The 18,626-nt window shown below is 37.3% G+C and overlaps 1 protein-coding gene across 1 annotated transcript in view; it reads left to right on the top strand.

Moving 5' to 3' along the window:
• Positions 1-18,626, top strand: part of NEB (nebulin) — a 102,255-nt gene that overhangs the window by 59,459 nt on the left and 24,170 nt on the right. The window contains exons 80-99 of the mRNA XM_042827044.1: positions 345-449; positions 1,429-1,533; positions 1,824-1,928; positions 2,046-2,150; positions 2,628-2,732; positions 4,862-4,966; positions 6,739-6,843; positions 7,009-7,116; positions 7,853-7,957; positions 8,591-8,695; positions 8,819-8,923; positions 9,697-9,801; positions 9,911-10,021; positions 10,485-10,595; positions 10,972-11,073; positions 11,210-11,308; positions 15,212-15,322; positions 15,421-15,525; positions 16,333-16,437; positions 17,730-17,834. Coding sequence (XP_042682978.1) covers positions 345-449; positions 1,429-1,533; positions 1,824-1,928; positions 2,046-2,150; positions 2,628-2,732; positions 4,862-4,966; positions 6,739-6,843; positions 7,009-7,116; positions 7,853-7,957; positions 8,591-8,695; positions 8,819-8,923; positions 9,697-9,801; positions 9,911-10,021; positions 10,485-10,595; positions 10,972-11,073; positions 11,210-11,308; positions 15,212-15,322; positions 15,421-15,525; positions 16,333-16,437; positions 17,730-17,834 — 2,112 coding nt within the window. The remainder of the gene's footprint in view (positions 1-344; positions 450-1,428; positions 1,534-1,823; positions 1,929-2,045; positions 2,151-2,627; positions 2,733-4,861; positions 4,967-6,738; positions 6,844-7,008; positions 7,117-7,852; positions 7,958-8,590; positions 8,696-8,818; positions 8,924-9,696; positions 9,802-9,910; positions 10,022-10,484; positions 10,596-10,971; positions 11,074-11,209; positions 11,309-15,211; positions 15,323-15,420; positions 15,526-16,332; positions 16,438-17,729; positions 17,835-18,626) is intronic.

Below are 18,626 nucleotides of genomic sequence, written 5' to 3'. Positions count from 1 at the left end.
CTCACATCTGTTTGCCTTTTACTTAGCATTGTAACTCATACTTAAGTTTCATGTGTCCTTTACAGTTTGTGGTAAATGACTGCACGTTTCTTACGAACTTGAATATTTTACAAGATATGTGTTTCTAAATACTTGTCTGCAGAATCTGTGGGAGATTGGCTGCAAAATGTGGAACATCTAGTATGAATTGAACAGCCAAGTTTATTTCCCAGTGTTTTGACAGAGAGCTTTGCAAGAATGACTTTGTGCACTCGGATAGCACCTCTAGCTGTTAATGTAATATGAGATTGGCAACTGCTTCTAAGACTGAAGATGTAACCTTTAACTTTTACCATTTCTCTTAGACAAAATATAAGATCCAGTATGAGAAGATGAAGGACAAATACACACCAGTCCTTGACACACCAGTCTTGATCAGAGCCAAGAGAGCATACCTGAATGCCAGTGATGTATGTAGTCCATGAATGATTTCATTCCGATTTTTCTTGGTTTCTACAAAAAAAAAATAAAAAAGGGGTGGGGGGGGTCAGTGAGGAACAAGCATGCAAGCCAGGGATTGTCTCAGCTTGTTTCAGGAACCTCTCTTCCATTTCCATTTGATATTACAGAAATAGTTTTCACTTGGTGTCACTGTAGTGCTTTCTTACCTTTATTATAATTCATATTCGTTTTGCTTTGCACTGAAATGCTGACTTAGAAAAGGAAAAAAAAAAAATAAGTTGCTTACATATGAAATCACCCAGTAGCTCAGATCAGTGTGAAATGATTCAGATAATTTCATCTCCACTTGGTTTTAGGAGTTCACTTACGTGTCTCTGAGAACTTGCTCATTGTTTCATTTAGAAATAAATCAGGGACTCTAGTGGGACCTTTGCTACATATTTTACCCTGCACATTGCCCAGATACCCTGGGAAGTCCTGATGGAATATTTGTTAGGCCAGTGTTTTGATGAGAATATTTCTTACTGCTCTTATGAGAGGGATTTTTATGATTTTAAGAATATATCACTTCTTTTGCACCTGGATTTCTCTTCTGAGAAGTTCTTTCCCCTGAGAGGCAAATAGTCATCCTGCTTTCTTCTGGACCAGAACATAGAAGAAGGAATGCATAGGTTGGGGTTTTTTTTGCTATTTCAGAGGTCAAATACTTAATACATGGCATCTTTTCTCTGTCTGCAATCTGAAAGAATAGGATGAAGTTTTGCTTTAGATGTGCCAACTCCTTTTCTTTCAAATTTTCTTCACAAGTCTCAGTCAAATTGTAACTGATTTTAGGTAGTTGAAGCTCCTTGAAATTCCTCAGGACATATATTAGGATATTGGAAAGCAACATATAACTTTATCATTCCTCAGATATAGGATTTTTAACTAAAATGATTCCTGATAGATAAATATATATTTTTAATATATTACTTCTTTTATTTCCAGTTGCGCTACAAAGAAACCTTTGAGAACACAAAGGGGAAATACCACACAGTGAAAGATGCTTTGGATATTGTCTATCATCGAAAAGTCACAGATGATATTAGCAGTGTATGTATATTGTCATTTAATAACCTAGAACATGCTAGTCATGTTGTTAGTCTATTTGACTGTATCAAATAATTAGGAAAATATGATCAGCACTGTTAATATTTTCTTTCCTTGATTATATGCTTGATTGCCTTTGGTCTTAAAAAAAAAAAAAAGGGAATACAAGCAAATCTTATTTCCACTGCTATAGTTCTGGTGCTCTGGAAACAAAGAATGTCTAAAAGTTGCATGGGTTGAGGTATTCTGCTTCTCAAAATCTGTTTTTTTCATTCTCTTAATTTTCTTTGTAGGTGAAATACAAAGAAAATTATATGAGCCAGCTGGGAGTCTGGAGATCAATCCCAGACCGACCAGAACATTTCCATCATCGTATCGTCACAGATGCTATTAGTGATGTGAGTTCAAATAGTTCCTGGATGTGAGAGATTGGAACTTGATATGTAGGTTTCCTAAATGAAAACTGAGTTTTATTTCTTGAGAAAGTGAAGGCATCCTTTGTTTCTTTTCTAAAGGTTAAATACAAGGAAGACTTATCGTGGCTCAGAGGCATCGGCTGTTATGTGTGGGACACACCAGATTTTACTTTGGCAGGAAAGAATAAAGTGCTCTACAGTGGGGTAAGTAAAACACCCTGAATTGTTGCTAAATGGTTTTTATTTTTATGTTTTTCTTATATTTTGGTTTTTCTTAGGAGAATCCAATTCCAGCCTAGACACTGATATGAATTTGTCATGGTAGAACTTGAGAAAAGATCTATAATTTCAGTTCTTGGTATGAAAGAAAAACGAGGCAAAATGATCTTTTACTTATCCCCTGTGGTCCCTGTAAAAATCTCTGTTCCATTGTGATTTTCATAGTGATTCTAGAAATCAAGCTTTAAGGTTATCAAGAATTGATGCTTCCATTGAGTGCTTGATACGATAGTTCCATTCTATAAGATGTTCCATTTACAGCTATTTTGCAGTAAAATATTTTTTGCTTGTAGTTGAGTTAAATAATTAAATCAGCAATATTTTGCTGCAGAAAGTTTCTAAAATTCCAAAAGAACTTGGAGTTAACTCTGTGATGTATATCTGTGCTTTTTTTCCGTGCAGCATAAGTACAAGGAGACGTTTGAAAAGACAAAGTCTCATTACAAGTACGTAGCTGACTCTCCAATTAACAGGCATTTTAAACATGCAACTCAGTTGCTGGATGCGGTAAGTGTTAAAGATTTCTGTTAATATGGAATCAAGGGTTGACTGTCCTTCTGAATTTGCAAATAAATGAAAATAGATTCAGAGCTAAGGATGTCTTAAGGTCAGACTGAAATCAGGAAATGCAAGGTTGTTCCTGTGACCGTCCTGAATGTTAGCACAGAACAGATTTGCAGTAACTAAAAAGTGAAATCTTGACCCCTCTGTTCCATTTTGAAATTGCTGGAAAAAACTTTGGCTTTGCTGACCAGTAAAGAGCTGCTAACTTGATAATACTACCTGCTGAGTAACACTGTTGAAAAACTGTTGATTGCAGTGTGGAAAAAGGTGTAAAGAGAATTAAAGCGTAGTATTGTGAGTATAGAATAGTGATGGTATTAAGATAGTATTGTGGCCAAAGTAATCATAGCTCGGTTTCATTTCTGATATTCTGCCTTGAATTCTCTGACTCTACTACTTAGTTGTTTTCTCCTGTGCTACAGAAGCAATGAACTTAATGTATCAGGAATATTAAAATCATTAATTAGTTGTGAGAAGTGGTATTGAATGCATACGAAAAAAGCCCTGAAAATCTGTGTGGTCTGGATGAATTCTTACCAGCTTAGAGTTGGTTTACAAACCAGTCCCACAGAAGGAAAAAAACAAAACAACAACCCAGCAATCTGGTTAACCTGGTTAATTGCAGAAATCATTGCTACAATTTAATGCTCAGTCTGATAAGCAGAGAACCAGAATTTGTGATGGAAGATTGTTAATGTTTAGTCTTGCTGTTCTTTGGTAGTACAAATAAGGAACAAATTATTATGAAAGACATGGAAGAGAAAAATCTTTTTTTGGGGGCCCCATACATTGAAATAAACTTACTGAAGTGTCTTCTATTATATGAGTGATGTTTTCACAATGGATTAAAGTTTTTGCTTACAGAAAGTCTGATGATAATATAACTCTGTAATTCACCCTTCCATCTCATCACGCTCTCTTTGAACTCGAATCAAGAATCTAGTTCCACACAGGGTTGCTTCAGTAGCTCTTTTTCATGAAGGAAGTAAATTATAAAATGGCTTCTTGAAGATTGACAGGAACAGGGTTGAAGGTATCTTTGAATTGTAAGTTAGGCCTTCCAGATAAAATTTAGAGTTGCATATGTTATTTTGGCATATTTTTCTGTTTCTTTTCTTGTTTGTTTGTTCTTTGCATTTTGTGTTTTTTGTTTTTATAACAATAATACATTTTCTATTTTGGATATGGACTTCAATCCTTGACTTTGAATATGTCATACAAAGAGGTTTAAATGATGCATCTGTCATCTCAGGATCTCTATGTTTTCACTGTCTTCTTTTAATTTGTTACAATTTGTTATGCTATTCTGAGCAGAAATTATATAAGGCTGCCTATGAGAAGCTCAAAGATAGGTACAGCGTTATTGTGGATGATCCTAAGAACCTCCTGGCCAAGTGGGGGACTACACTGAGCAGTCAGGTACCGTAGGAGCACTTGCCAGTGCTGCCAGAAAGTGCCTGGTTCACTCCCAGCTGCTCTGTCTGTGTGAAATGTTTACAGCTGGCAGTATCAGAGGTTTCACCTGTGATATTGTGATGTTTTAGTTCAGATCAGATAGTCTTAGTTTTGCCACCCAAAAAGGACTGTTACTTTTTGAGTGAGCTAATCTCTACTGTATGTACTTTCATGTACTGTGCATCAATTGACATCATATTCAATTAATTTCCAATCTAATGCCTGTTGAAGTCAATGGAGAGGTTTTAAAAAATGCACGTTGTGTCATGCATTTATTTATTAGCTCTCTTTCATTGGCTTCCACAAATACTACCTTCTTTCTTACTTCTACATAAAGCAGCAGTGGCATATTGGATTTTTGAGTGCCTGTGCCTTTATCTGTAATTTACTATTATCTCCCTGAAAATATTCTCATAATTTCCTCAATGGGATAATAAGCAAATCTTTCAGCGTATACTCTTAATTACATAGATGTAAATTGTATGCACATCTGAATGAATACATACAGTACTGTGCCTAAATCTCTCCACTCTCAAGGTGTCAGGGATCTAGAGCTGTCTTATTGTTTATGGTGTTCACAAGTCTCTTTTGTGCTTCGTTGCCATTTGCATGAACAGAACAGTTATAAATCCCTTGCCAAGATGCTCCTGAAACAAGGGTGTAATGAAATTCTGAGGCCAGATATCCTGACAGCACTCTACAACTCATACTTATGGAGCCAGGTAATACGAAGAACTGCTGCTGTAGGAGACATTAGTACTACCATTTAGTTGCTTGGTCTTTTTATGCTTGTGAGTTCTCTGGGATTCCACAGATGACAGACTCCAAAGTTTTGTCCATGTGCAGAACGGTACGTCTATGGTAAAATAGTTCAAAACCCAAACTACCTGAAAAAGCATTTACTGGGGCTTGAAATTCACTTAGCTTAGGCTGATCTTGCCTTCTTGTCTTCCTTTCATACGTACATAGAGCAATTTTCCATGCATTGAAGATCATAGAATCATAGCATGGTTGGGTTGGAAGAGACCTCAGAGCCTTTCCAGCCCTGCTGTGGGCTGGCTGCCCCCCAATTCAGGTTGCCCAGAACCCATCCACAGCCTGGGGCACCTCCAGGGATGGGTAACCACAGCTCTGGGCAGCAGTGCCATGGCCTCACAACCCTTTTAAATAAGGCTAGCATGCCAGCTCTCAGGCAGTCAGATACTGAAAGTTTATAAACAAAAATACTCTCTCCTTTCATCTTTTGTAAGGGTTGAATGTAGAGAGTATGATTCATCTGTTCATACAGAAAAAGAACCTTTGGTATCATTTCTGATATTAAAAAAAAGGCCTCTAAATGACTCTGCTATTATGATGAAGAAGTCATTTTCTGTATTGTCTTTGTTTAATCTGGATTCCTATGCAACTGGAATTCGTTGTAACAGTTGGGTAAAAAGGTGATTTGTTGAGTAACCGATACGTATTTATATTACTGAGAAATGAGATCTGTTAGCAGTAACCTTGCTATTTTCAATGGCAAGCACATTTTCTGACTGGGCTGATGAAACTGGCATGTAATGTATAAATTATCACTGGAAATGCAACAGTAGAAACCAGTTACATGACAGTGAGGGAGTTGTCGCTACAGGCTCAGTTAATAAAGTCCATTAGTATTATAGAACCAAGGGCCATTACTAGACATTTTTATCCAGTTGATCAGTGGATGTCTATTTATTACCTCATTAAAAACTCCTTGCAGGTAAGCTTGAGTGAGTTTGAAGGAAAAAAAAAAATAGCACTCTGTCTGACCTGGATGTTCATCTGAATGGGTGTTATTTTTTGATTTGTTGTTTGTATGTAATTATTGATGTTTTGTCAGTCTTAGTCCTCTTCAAAAGCATGGTTTTCTTTTCTGATCCAAGATAAAGCATGAAAATTCCTTTTTAAATGTATGTTCCAACCTCTTCCACCTGCCCTGAGGCTATCTGCAGTGGATTACCATTCTTGAGATACAGTCTGTTCTCATTGAATCCTCTGAAAACTGTTCAGAGTCCTGAGTAAAACAAGGTAATCTTTAAGAAATGATTAAGATACAGACTCTGCTGCCAATGACTTTAAAGTAGCCTGGCATTATGATGGTTCAATGGATGCTTTTATCTTCTGTTGTGTAAGATGTTTTACATCTCTCTTTGTTCTGATGAATATTCTAAAATAAGATCTCATCCCGTTATGAATTAAAAGAATCACTGACCTGCTGAGGTTGCTTTATTCACTCAGTCATGGACATAGAAGTGAAGTTTTATGATTCAGTGAAAGAAATATAAAACAATTGTGCGAATAGACAGCCTGTAGGGCAGATAAGAGATTTGCAGTGTTTGGTTTGTTTTGCATGTTCAGTTTTCATTGGCTTTGGTGAAAGGGTTTTGCAATTGCTTGTGTGAATACAAACGTGTATCTCCTGGAGCTGCTTTCCCTTGGTTTGTGTGGTTAACGTGGTCTCTTTGCCAATCACTAGGTGGAGTACAAAAAGGACTATGAGAAGAAGAAAGATAAGTATACCACAGTTGTGGATACTCCAGAAAACTTAAGGACTGCAAAAGTCAACAAACAGATTAGTGATGTAAGTGTGGTCAGTCCCTTACAGCTATACTTCCTTTCCAAATTCTGCCCTTTGAAAATAATAACTTCAGTATTCACTTGAAAATGTTTCTCATCCTGATTTTTTTTTTATCCACTGACACCAAGACTGTCAAGAAATAATGTGATCTCTGATTTGTACCTTCAGATTATTTACAAGTTGGAATATAACAAAGCGAAGCCCAAAGGCTACACTACAATTCACGACACCCCAATGCTGCTGCACGTGCGCAAAGTCAAGGACAGAATAAGTGATGTAAGTGAATCACCAAAAACACACAGTTAACTTCTTACCCTGATAAGTAGCATTTCTAACATCTGTGAAACTGGCATTAAAAATAGCTTCTCATTACAGTGTGTTGATTTTGCTTGCGTATAAAACTCAATGTATATAATGTCTGTTCTGAAAAAATCAGTTGGATATTAAGTTTCTCAGGACCTTTTTCATGTCAGGTTCTGCAGTAGCTCTTGGAATGTTTTTGCTGGGTTAGAGTGGCCCTCAATGCATAATAAAATTCAAAACTAGATTTGGTATCTCATCCATGGTAGCAGGTCATTAATAAACAAAGATTCTTCAAAAGCTATCTGTGAATTGGAATACACTGGTTCCAAAATAAGTGCTACATTTCAGAATCTGGAAAGGGATTTCTGGAAGACACTGAGTGTGCCCATCAGAAGATAGGTTTCTTTAAGGCATTTCTATTGAGTGCAGGAAAGTAGAAGCAGACAGAATTACCATTCATATGTGAATTGTGTTAGCTTCATGGTGAGTTCTGCCTGCTGCATTACATGTTCCTGACCAGGGCCCTTGTTTCCAGCAGACAGTTGATACTGTGTTGTATCAATGACATTTCTTTTTTTGTGAAGATTTTATCTTTACAGAAGCAATTTTTAATATCGTGATTTTAATGTTTTGCTGCTGCTCTTATTGAAGTTGCTTGATTTTATGTGTTAGTATCTTTGTAAACATTTTGTATGTTTTCTTTCTTTAGCTGAAATACAAAGAAGTGTATGAGAGGAATAAATCCCACTGCAATGTTGTAGCAGATTCAGTTCATATTAAGACTCCACGGCACGCTTACAAGCTGAACAGCAATGTGAGTTCTGTGTGATCAGTACTGCACTTCTGTTATGCACAGTGGTTGAGACCAGCAATGGTGACCAGGGGGAATTACTGTGAATTCTACTGAAATTCCTTGAGCTTGGACATGATTTCTAGTTCTTATGCTGCTTGAATTAAATATATGTTAATGTATTTCGTACTGAAGTACTCATTCTTGCAAGTTCATGAGATCACCTGAGATTTCTTGTATGTCCCACGCCCACTATTCTTCTAGCTTTGCCCTTTCTTGAAAAAAACTGTGATAATGTTCTTGTAAAAGGAGTGAGAGCTTAATGAGAAGTTCTCATTTGTTTTTATTAGTGGTGGCCCAACATCCGCTGCAATAAGCAAAGAACTGAAAGCACTTACCTTCCTCAAAGTTAAAACATCATTTCAGTCATTCATGTAACTTTATTGACCCAGCAGTTGATTAACTGAAGTAAATGGATTTCTCCAGGATTGTACATAATTCAAAGGAAAACCCTAATCTGATCTGGATGTAATTTCTTACATTTTTTGCTTATCCAAACTGAAAGAGAATTTGCATTTATATGAATTTAATCTGTCAAGTACACAGCATTAAATTGTTGGGTTTTTTGTTCATTTTTTGTTTTTTGCCTGTGAACAGCTGGATTATAAGAAGAAATACGAAGCAGCCAAGGCTCATTGGCACTGGATTGCTGATAGGCCTGACTTTGTCCAAGCAGCCAAGTCATCTCTGCAGCAGAGTGATGTAAGAAAGTCTGAACAACCTGAATATTCCCTTTCCCCTCATTTTTCCTTTTCACAGTTAAAAATTGTAGTAGATCTGGGATTCTTTTTCTTTTTTTTCTAATCTTGTTATTGATTTCTGCAGTACGAATACAAACTGGACCGAGAATTCCTGAAGGGATGCAAACTCTCTGTCACAGATGATAAGAACACAGTGTTGGCTTTAAACAATGCCATCTTGGCAAGTGATGTAAGTACTTGAGCATTCACTTCTTTATTCTTCTTGAACTTACTACAAAAGCTACTTTGTTGGCTGTTTGGATTAAGAATGAAGTGAAGCACTGGAACAGGTTGCCCAAGGAGGCTGTGGATGCCCCATCCCTGCAGGCATTCAAGGCCAGGCTGGATGTGGCTCTGGGCAGCCTGGGCTGCTGGTTGGTGACCTGCACACAGCAGGGGGTTGGAACTGATGAGCACTGTGCTGCTTTGCAACCCAGGCCATTCCAGGATTCTGTGATTTGAAAAGTTGTGCTCGGTATCAATTATTTAATTAATTTATTTCAATGACAAACTGGTAAAATCTGAATAAATTTGATCTTGTAAATGTTACTGGACAAATATGTGGTCTTGGCAATTAAATAAGTATTTAAATTTTAACATTGCCTGAATACCCTAGAGCTTTTCTTATCTATAGATTAACCTTACTGAAATGAAAATGTTGCCTGGAGTAAACAAAACAAAGAAACAAAAAAAACAACAAAAAGCAAACTTGTCCTAACTTGTTCTTAATGCAGTATATCTTTAAGAATTACTAGGAATGTATTGAATTAATATATTTCACATATTACTAATATTCCGATTGAGAGCTTTGTGAGTTTGGAGCCTGGAACAAATTTGTCTTGGAAAACATCAAAATATAAAACAATCTGCACCTTTTCCACTAAAAAGCAATGAGAACAACAGCAGTCTCTTTTGAAATCACCACAAAACAATGCTTAAAACGATATATTTTCTCCTTGCTAGGTAAAATACAAAGAGAAGCACAACAAAGCTCGAGGAACATGCCTGGTTGTTCCAGATACACCTCAGATCCTCCTGGCTAAGAATGTCAGCTCTCTGGTATCTGAGGTAACACATCTGAAAGTTACTTGTTCATGTTTATGGATATCCTTTAAATATTGGGTCAGGGTGTGTGTGTGTTTGTTGTTTTTTACTTATTTTTCTCCTATGCTTTCAGAACAAATACAAAGAACACAGCAAGAAACAGCTACCCCGTGGGTCTTACACAACCCTACCTGAGACAAGAGACACTGCTCATGTGAAAGAGGTGACCAAGAACGTCAGTGATGTAAGTAACTTCTGCAGTACTAATTTGCTGTGAGATTGATAGCTGGTACCTATAATTGATGAGAGTGTTTCATATTTGAGTCTACATGGTGGAGTCTTATCATAAAATGCACAAGGACTCAGAAAAGATAAATTGTTACAATTTGGAATTGTAGGAACAGTTGGAATATTGTGGAGATACTCTGGAGAAAAGGGACAGACTTGAGTGCAAATGAATGAGTGTCCTTAATTCAGGTTTCATTTTTAATAGAACACAGTTTAAACAAAGATCCTCCAAACAGCCAGTTTATGTAATGTGAAATGTAGATTAAGACAAATGCACAGCAGCCTTAATATTTGAGGCTTAAGGCACTGCATTTTATCTGTCTTAACAGCTTCAGTGAACTCATTTGTAAGCTTCAGTAGCATTTACCTGCCTGTGAAATAAAGAAAAAATCACTCATAGCCCTTTTTGTTCTTCGTAGACAAACTATAAAAAGAAGTTTGTGAAGGAGAAAGGCAAGTCTAATTATTCTATCATGCTGGAGCCTCCTGAAGTGAAACATGCCATGGAAGTTGCTAAAAAACAGAGTACAGTAAGTGTGTTTTGTGTTTTTATGAATTAACTGGTTTGTGTAAGAAAATTAAACCAAGGTCACCTGGCAAAAACTGACACACTTCTGGGTTTCTCCCAGCCTCCACATCCAGGTATAGTTCTGAAGGACAAAGCTGTGAATTTTTACAGATGTAAAATTGCACTTAAATAAAGAATGTCTTTGAAAGTCATATTTATCGTTAATAATGTGAAGTAATCTTCCACAAAGCATGTAAATAACTTATTTCTTTCCTTCACATATAATCACAATTGTGTATGCTTATTTCTTGTGCAATTTGACTGCATGCATTTCCTCATAATTTCCTCATGAACAAACTCAGTAATCTTTTTTTCCTTTGTCTGTCATCATGGATTAGATTGAATACAAGAAAGATGCCAAGTCAAAGCTCCACTACACACCTATTGCAGATCGCCCGGACATTAAGAAAGCAACTCAGGCTGCTAAGTTAATTAGTGATGTGAGTGGTGGTTGTTTTTTAAATCTTCTTTATAGTTTCTGTAGCACTAATTTTACTCTGAAAACAGTGTTACAGAGCAATCAAAAGAGCGTTTCATCGATACTAAAATATACATAAATATTTCTTTCTTTGTTAGATTGAATATAAAAAGCGTGGAGAAGCTGGCCTTGGTGTGACCATGCTGGGACGTCCAGATATTGAGCTGGCGAAGGAAGTGTCCAAGCTAACCAGTCAGGTAATAACACAAAGCTGTGAAAGTTGGAAGCACTGAGAGAAGAAACACGCCATTAACTTCTAGAGTAATGTTTTGACTAGAATTATTTGTAGATTAAATAATAAGGGAATATTTTTAAAGGAACACCTTAAAGTATAAGGTACATCCCAGTGTGAGGTTAAGCAAACACTGAATTGAGAGTCTGATTCTGCTTGCTGTCAGATGCGGCCCACCACTTTCTTGTAGTCATTTATTCAGTGTTTGTGGCTTTCCTAAAGTGCAGCCAGTCTCACAAAAACTGGACTGGTGGAAAACTGTGCCCAGATTCTAGAACTCTGCTAACTTCAATGGGAGCAGAAGCAATCCTTCTGTACAGGCAAGAGTGGATTCATAGAAGTTAGGAGATGAGGCATTTTATTTCTCTGCAGTTTATTCTGTCATCTCTAAAATCCTTGCCATGTTTCCATCTTCTTGAAAATGGCACTTACAATTCTTCAGTGTGCAGTCTCAAATTTTGATGGCATATGGAAAGTTAAAATACAGAAACATAGAGATTTCTGAATAACTATCACAAATGTGTAAGTTCTGTGAAATGCTGAAAATAGTTGGTGTGCAAGGAGTTAACTGGCCTTCTTACAAGACTCTGTTAGATCCTAATTGTTTGGTTGCCTAAGACTGTATGTCCTGTAGATTAAAACTGAAGATAGTCTTTGCCTCTAACAGCCAGCTGATTGATTTCAGAAAAGTGTTGTTTAAAATGAGGGGTTGCTGGTATTGGAAGCTGTTTTTTTTGTAAAAGTCTAGAGTTTGTAGTACATGTTCTGTCTCCAGGGTGAAATAGATGCAGATATGCTGGTTATTCATTTGTATGAAAAAAGAAAATGAAGCACTTATACACAGTACTAAGGCTGGCACGTTACTCATGCTTTCTACTCCCCTCCCCCTCATTTCTGGGTACTGGCTTTAAAAGAAGCAGCCTTTTACCTGACTCTTCACAGTCATCCCTCATGCGATGAGCAAGCAGTTTCTTTCAGCCACTTTCTTTCTATTTTGTGTCCTAAATCTTCTATTTTGGAGTCGGTATGCTGTGTTAACAGAAGCTTGTGTACTCTTTTGCACCGGTCGTGTTCTGCAACTAGTCTGAAGCAGATGGTTTCCTGTGAGTTTTCTCCCACCAGGACCTCAGTTCTGCTTGGTTCTTCCTTCCTGCTTCATGCTTTCATCCTGTCATGCATAACAAAATGCATTTCTGATCTTGCTCTCTTGCTACGCATTGTAGGCGGAATACCTGAAGCGGCACATGAGGGGGCACGGAGCTGCATCTTATGATACACCATGGATGAGAACGTTTAAGAAAGCTAATATGCTAAGTAGTCATGTAAGATAATTTTAAGTGACATGACTGGGAATGCCATTTTTATGCATCTGTCTCTTTCCTGTGCACTTACAACTCCGTGTTGCTGAAGGATCTATGATGCACCAGTTACGCTGGGTCTTCTTCTGTCAAATGTGTTGAATGTTGAGACTGCATATTTAGATGTGCCTTTTTTTCCCATTTGGGAAGACTGTGCATGGGAGTTGTGTGCATGGGGAATGTCTCTTCCAGAAGCACCTCTTGAGGCTTGAAATGCTGCTGTGCCTACAATGATGGTTTTGAAACTTTGTTGTTTTTAATAGAAGTCCCAATGCACTCCTGCAGTGCTCACCTCTTTCACCCCAAAATCCTAAAAGCAGCAATATAAGCTTGAGCTGGTTTTTCCAAGGCTGTATGAAAAACAGAAATGTTTATGCCAAACCCGAACAATGCTATGATTATTTCAAGTGAAAAGTCATTCCACATGCAGAATATTCACATTATTATTATTATTATTTTAATAATTCTGTTCGTACTTTTACTTAAACTACTCTGTTTACGTTGTTCTGGAGTGGCATAATGGTGTATGATTAAATAAGCCCTGAGAAGTGTGCGTTGTAGTGATCTGAGGGCGAATATTTTCTTGCATTCCTTGCTGTCTCAAGAGCTCTGGAAAACAGAAGGCCTCTGGCTGCATGGCAGCTTTGAAGTGCAGCAGGCAGATCCATGCCATTTCGGTTTGGCACTTGTATTTGCAAATGAAAAAGGAGGATTATGGTTTTTTTCTGCATCTAGTCACAAGTACTGCATGTAAGTTTGCATGCTTTAATGACAGCCACCATGCTTGTTGGGGAAAGCAAGAATCGTTTTGGTACTACTGAGGACTCTTGAACTGACACCTCATCTGGAACAACTGCTGTACAAGAGAAAGAAGAAATGATGTCTATTTCCATGCAGTGATAATGAGCTCCTCCTCCTTTCCCACGCTTTTGCTCCAAGGCCAGCCAGCTCTCCTCTTAGTCTTATAAACTCCTTTGATGACATTTTGGTCCTGAGAGCAAATCAGCTTTTTCAGAGGTGGTAAGGGGGCAAATACCAATTGGCATCATCTTTCACTTTGTTTTTCTCTTGGGTATTTCTTCTCATGAATTTATTCTTTATGAAACATTATGTCTTCTTTGTGAAGCTTCTTCTTAAAGCAGCTTGTTTATCCACTTATCTTTTTTGGGGGGGTTGTATTTCTGCTGTCTGGCATGCTTGCTTTCAGTTTGTGTAGCTCTTCAGTAACATTTCTGGGCTTACAAGCAGTGAACTCTTTGGCATGATGGTCTGGTCTTCAACATATGTTGCATAGCTTTCATAACTTGTATTCTTGTATGCTTGCTTATTTCCACTTTTGTGAGGTCAGGACTAATACTGATTCTTTTAATGTCAAAAATGTTGAGTATTGTTCTCTTACAGCAGCTCCATAATTTGTAGATTTACCTGTTTCACTGTGTGCTTCACCTGAATGCTGGCATGTTTTGCAAAGCAAAAGAGCAGTGGCATTATGGAGCATGAACTGCATGTGATGGATGGGCAAGAATATGCCAGTGAATTCAGAAGTGTGAAATATGATTATACAAAGTGATTTTATTCTGCATTCAAGCAGGCCAGTCATAGATTATTTGAGGTTCTTTTTCTTACAGTCTTCTACAACTCCTCAGAAACAATTTTGTGAATCTTTGGCAGCAAATATATATACTAAAACAAAACTGTTCGTAATGGAACAACTTCTTGCAGATATGCAAGAAATAGTGAGGAGTTACCCTTTAACAGCAGGGATGGAGGAGATGAATGAAGATGTCCTCATTAAAGTCATTAGCCAAACTCCCATTTGTCATCAGCCTGCCATATGTGCCTCCAGCCTGGGTCTGCTGAAATACTATAGCTTACATTGATCCAGTTCACCTTGCTGATATTAATCTGTTTTCTGGAAGTGTTGCTAAGCCCCTTATCCAGTCTGATTCCTAGAGTCCTGTGTATGTGATCATTATCATCTGTCTCTGCTTCCTACAAACACAATATGTGTTTAACAATATGTATTTATGTGTTTGATATGTTGATGGTCTTTGATGCTGGTGTGTCCAGAGGTTGCCTTAAAAGCTTGTGTTTCTCCAAAAAGAATGTTAAAAGCTTATTTTCAACAGTCTTTGTGCTGTTTTTGTCTCTTTGTGAAATGTCTTATGTGTATGCACAGTTGCCACTGAATGAGAAATTCTTCATCTCACAGAGGATCAGAACCTTGTCCGTGTCTTGTCAACACCTCTCTTGTCTATGTTTGTTACTGTTTTCACAATGAGGAGATGTTACATGTGCACTGATTGAAAGTGATATTTCCTAAATACAGATGTAGATTTTCTTTCCATATTAGATGATCTTTAAAGTAACCTTTATTCCAGTGGATGCCTTCAAGTTACTGCATTTTTGTTATTCTGCTTGCAGTCAGAATGTACTACGGTCTGTTTGCCTTCCACAGCCAAGGTGAATACTTGAGAACAGATGTAATATCTTGTTGTTCTTACATTTAGGTGAAATACAAGGAGAACTTTTCCAAAGAGAAGGGTAAAAAGCCAAAGTATGATTTAAAGGAGGCTAAAATCTACAAGACCATGAAAGATGCTCACAACATGGCTAGTGAGGTATGCTCACTTACACATTGCCACTAAAAGTTTCAGATCTTCTATGGGAAAGGCTTCCTCCATCTTCACTGATGTCGTTTATCCTTTCATATCCCCAGGTGAAATACAAAGCAGATCTCAAGAAACTTCATAAGCCTGTCACAGACATGTCTGAGTCGCTGATCATGAACCATGTCCTGAATACCAGCCAGCTCGCCAGTGCTGTAAGCTCATTAACTAACCCCAGATCCATTCGACTTTTCCATTCCCACTGATTCCAGCCTGAACTGATCTCTGCTAATTATTTCTTTAATGATTACTCCCTTTGCTATAGTTCCTGGGCCATCACCTGGTAGTGATCTCTTCTCTACTTTCTAACTGTTGTTTCCTAGTGAACTAGCAACTTTCTCACATTTGTTCTCTGGAAGTGTAATCTTTATTAGCTGTAGAGCTGCTAGTATTTTAAATCCACTAATCGTTTTTAGTGGATTCCTTCTTTATTACATTTTAACTGATCTCATCTCACTAACAAATGCTATTTTCTTCTTTCTTTTTTATTTTTTCTTTATTGCTTACTATATTTAAAACTTTTTTTTCCTCTGCTTTTTCATTTCCTTTTCACGTTTAACGTCCTCCTACTGTAGAGGTACAGAATTACTTCTAACAAAATACTTGAAAATTTTATTGAGGAAATATGAAAATCATTGCTGCCTGGCACAGCCTTTTTTATGTATCCACTGTGTTGCCTTTGTTTTGTTTGTTGGGTTTTTTTTGTTTACTTTTTGTCTTCCTTTTTTTTCATTCCTGGTTTTGAAAAAATTTTGCTGCAATCAAAATGATCCAAAAAGACAACTCACATCTTTAAAAATGATTTGATGCTGAGAGTTAAACTTCTTGTTTTTGTCTTGCTTTTTGTATTTCGCATTTCTCTTTGATGTTCCATTGAAGTGTTGCTTTGATTGGACCTAAGAAGTAGATTTGCTGAGGGATTTTTTTTTTTATTGAGATGATTTTTGACACCTTCCCTTCAGTACCAGTACAAGAAGCAATATGAGAAGAGTAAGGGTCACTACCATATGGTGCCAGATAATCTTGAACAGGTTCATCTAAGGGAGGCATCAGAACTGCAGAGCCACGTAAGTTGGTCATGTGTTTCTCATTAACCATACTCATTGAGTTCTGAAGTCTCCACCACTGAAACCATCCTAGCAATTTCTCTGATGCATAGAAATTTGTGCCAATCTGCTTTTTGAACACTGCATGCTTGAGAGGACAAAAGTCAATGAGAAATATTTGTACATTTGCAAGTTTAGAACACATATAAAACATTCATGAGGTCTTCATTGTAGAGTAAATCTCCTATTTGCTTATTCATGTTGTATCTGGATGGATACTCAGCGTAATACTTTTACTAAGGGGATTTCATCTATACTAAAATAGACTTGATAATCTCAGAAACTGGAAATTGGAAAAAAAAAATAACTGAGAGCAAATTTCAGTTGCTTTGTCCATTCCAGTCTCAAGTGATACAGAGAAGAACTCTGCCATTCTTTTTCTGCATGCATGATTCCTTTAATGAAAACAATACCACTGCTGCTCTTAGGTATGGCTGTTGACACTTCTTTTCCTCAAAAGAGGGCATTTATCCTCAGGTTTGGTCTTTTAATCCTCCTCATTCCAGGTATTTATTGGGCCAAAAGCAAGAGAGAAGTTACTACTGGAACATGAAGGGCTGTAGATTGTGTTCTGCTGCAGAAAAATGGCACTGAACTGTAAAAACTGCATAGTAGATGACTACAAGAAAATGACTGTTCATCAGTTTTTAGCGTAGTCCAAATGTAGTGGAAGAGCAACCACTTGTTGCTCTGGTGTGAGATTGAGATTGGTCTGAGCCAAGGACAGAGCATTGCCTCCTGCAGCAGTTTGAAAATGGATAAAGACAGGATACTGTATGGGGAAGCAGAATGTATTAACTGTGGGGACAGTTTTGCTCACTGGATACAAATGCACAGACTTAGGGAAGAAGATGCTGAGTTGTATCTTCTCAAGCCCTCCCACTAACACTAAAGCAGTTTATTAACATGGCTGAACTCGACCATCATCAGGAGCAGATTGAGTGCTTTCAGGCTAGTTTTGTACACTTCCTGTCTTCCTTCTTGTCATCAGTTATTTCTTGAAATCAGAGCTGATGCTGATTATTCTCTGCAACAGGAAATATGTCACTAGAATTTTATGCCATACACACTGAGCTGCAAGGCTGACCTTTGATTTTACATTTTAAGGTCAAAAATATGTATTTCAGGAAGATAATCAGTGTCAGAAGTTCATTTTTTTTACAAGAGATCAGTTGATCACAGTAGGCATATACTAGCTGAAGAGCTAAGTTATTTGATTATTTTGAAGGGTAACTGTTTTCCTTTCTTCTTAGGTGAAATACAAAGAAAAGTATGAGAAGGAAAAAGGTAAACCTATGCTGGACTTTGAAACTCCAACATACCTAACTGCAAAGGAATCTCAGCTCATGCAGAGTGAGGTAAGGTTAAAAGGAATACTTAGAAGCTAAAGAAACTTTAACATCTATTTTTTTTTATAGTTAAACTTTCACATTGATTTTCACTTGCAATTATGTTTGTGTCTTGTGTATGCCAATAGCTTGAAAAATTGTCACGTTTCTTTATACTGGTGGTAAGATATTATTTAAGAATTGTGTCCTTTTCCTGTGCCACTGTGAAGTGTATATTTTCTGTAATTTTCCATCGAGAAGCTGTCAGTAAATTGAGCTTAAGGAAATCTTTGAGTGCCTAGAAGCAATGCAGAATGAAATATACTTCACTTAAACTCTTGCCACAGGAACATGTTATGTATGTCAGCTACCGTCTTCCACAGAAAATGTGCTGGTTATCCTTTTCACCTGAGAGCTCTGTGTTTGAAAAACCCACTTGCTGCCTGTTTGTCTCCGTTGTCACAGTGTTCTTCACTGTCGTTCTATTTCCTAAGGCAGTTATTTTTTGTTTGTTTGAACTATTATCTTGTTCTGTTGCAGATGAAGGCTTACCTGTGTTGAAAAACATTTGTATGAGGCCCTTAGTCGCTGTGTTTGAATGACTCCATTAAATGTTTTCTCTGTACATACAAATGTAGGAAACAAGCAAACAAACACAATGCCAGGTCGTATCTGCATTGGAAGTAATGAGCTATTTAATGGACTTCAACAGAAAGAAGATTGATTAATTTAGCTCTCAGCAGCACTGGCTGTAGAAGATCATCACTGTGCCATTAATACCAAACTCTGCTCCTTCTCCATTCTCCCAGAAGTTTTTCATGT

Source organism: Centrocercus urophasianus, unplaced genomic scaffold (assembly GCF_019232065.1).
Source record: "Centrocercus urophasianus isolate 14NV4802_14NV808 unplaced genomic scaffold, USGS_Curo_1.0 seq_28, whole genome shotgun sequence".
In the NCBI taxonomy this organism is placed as follows: Eukaryota; Metazoa; Chordata; class Aves; order Galliformes; family Phasianidae; genus Centrocercus; species Centrocercus urophasianus.
Note: the sequence above shows the minus strand (reverse complement) of the source record. Positions and strands in the feature narration are given on the sequence as shown.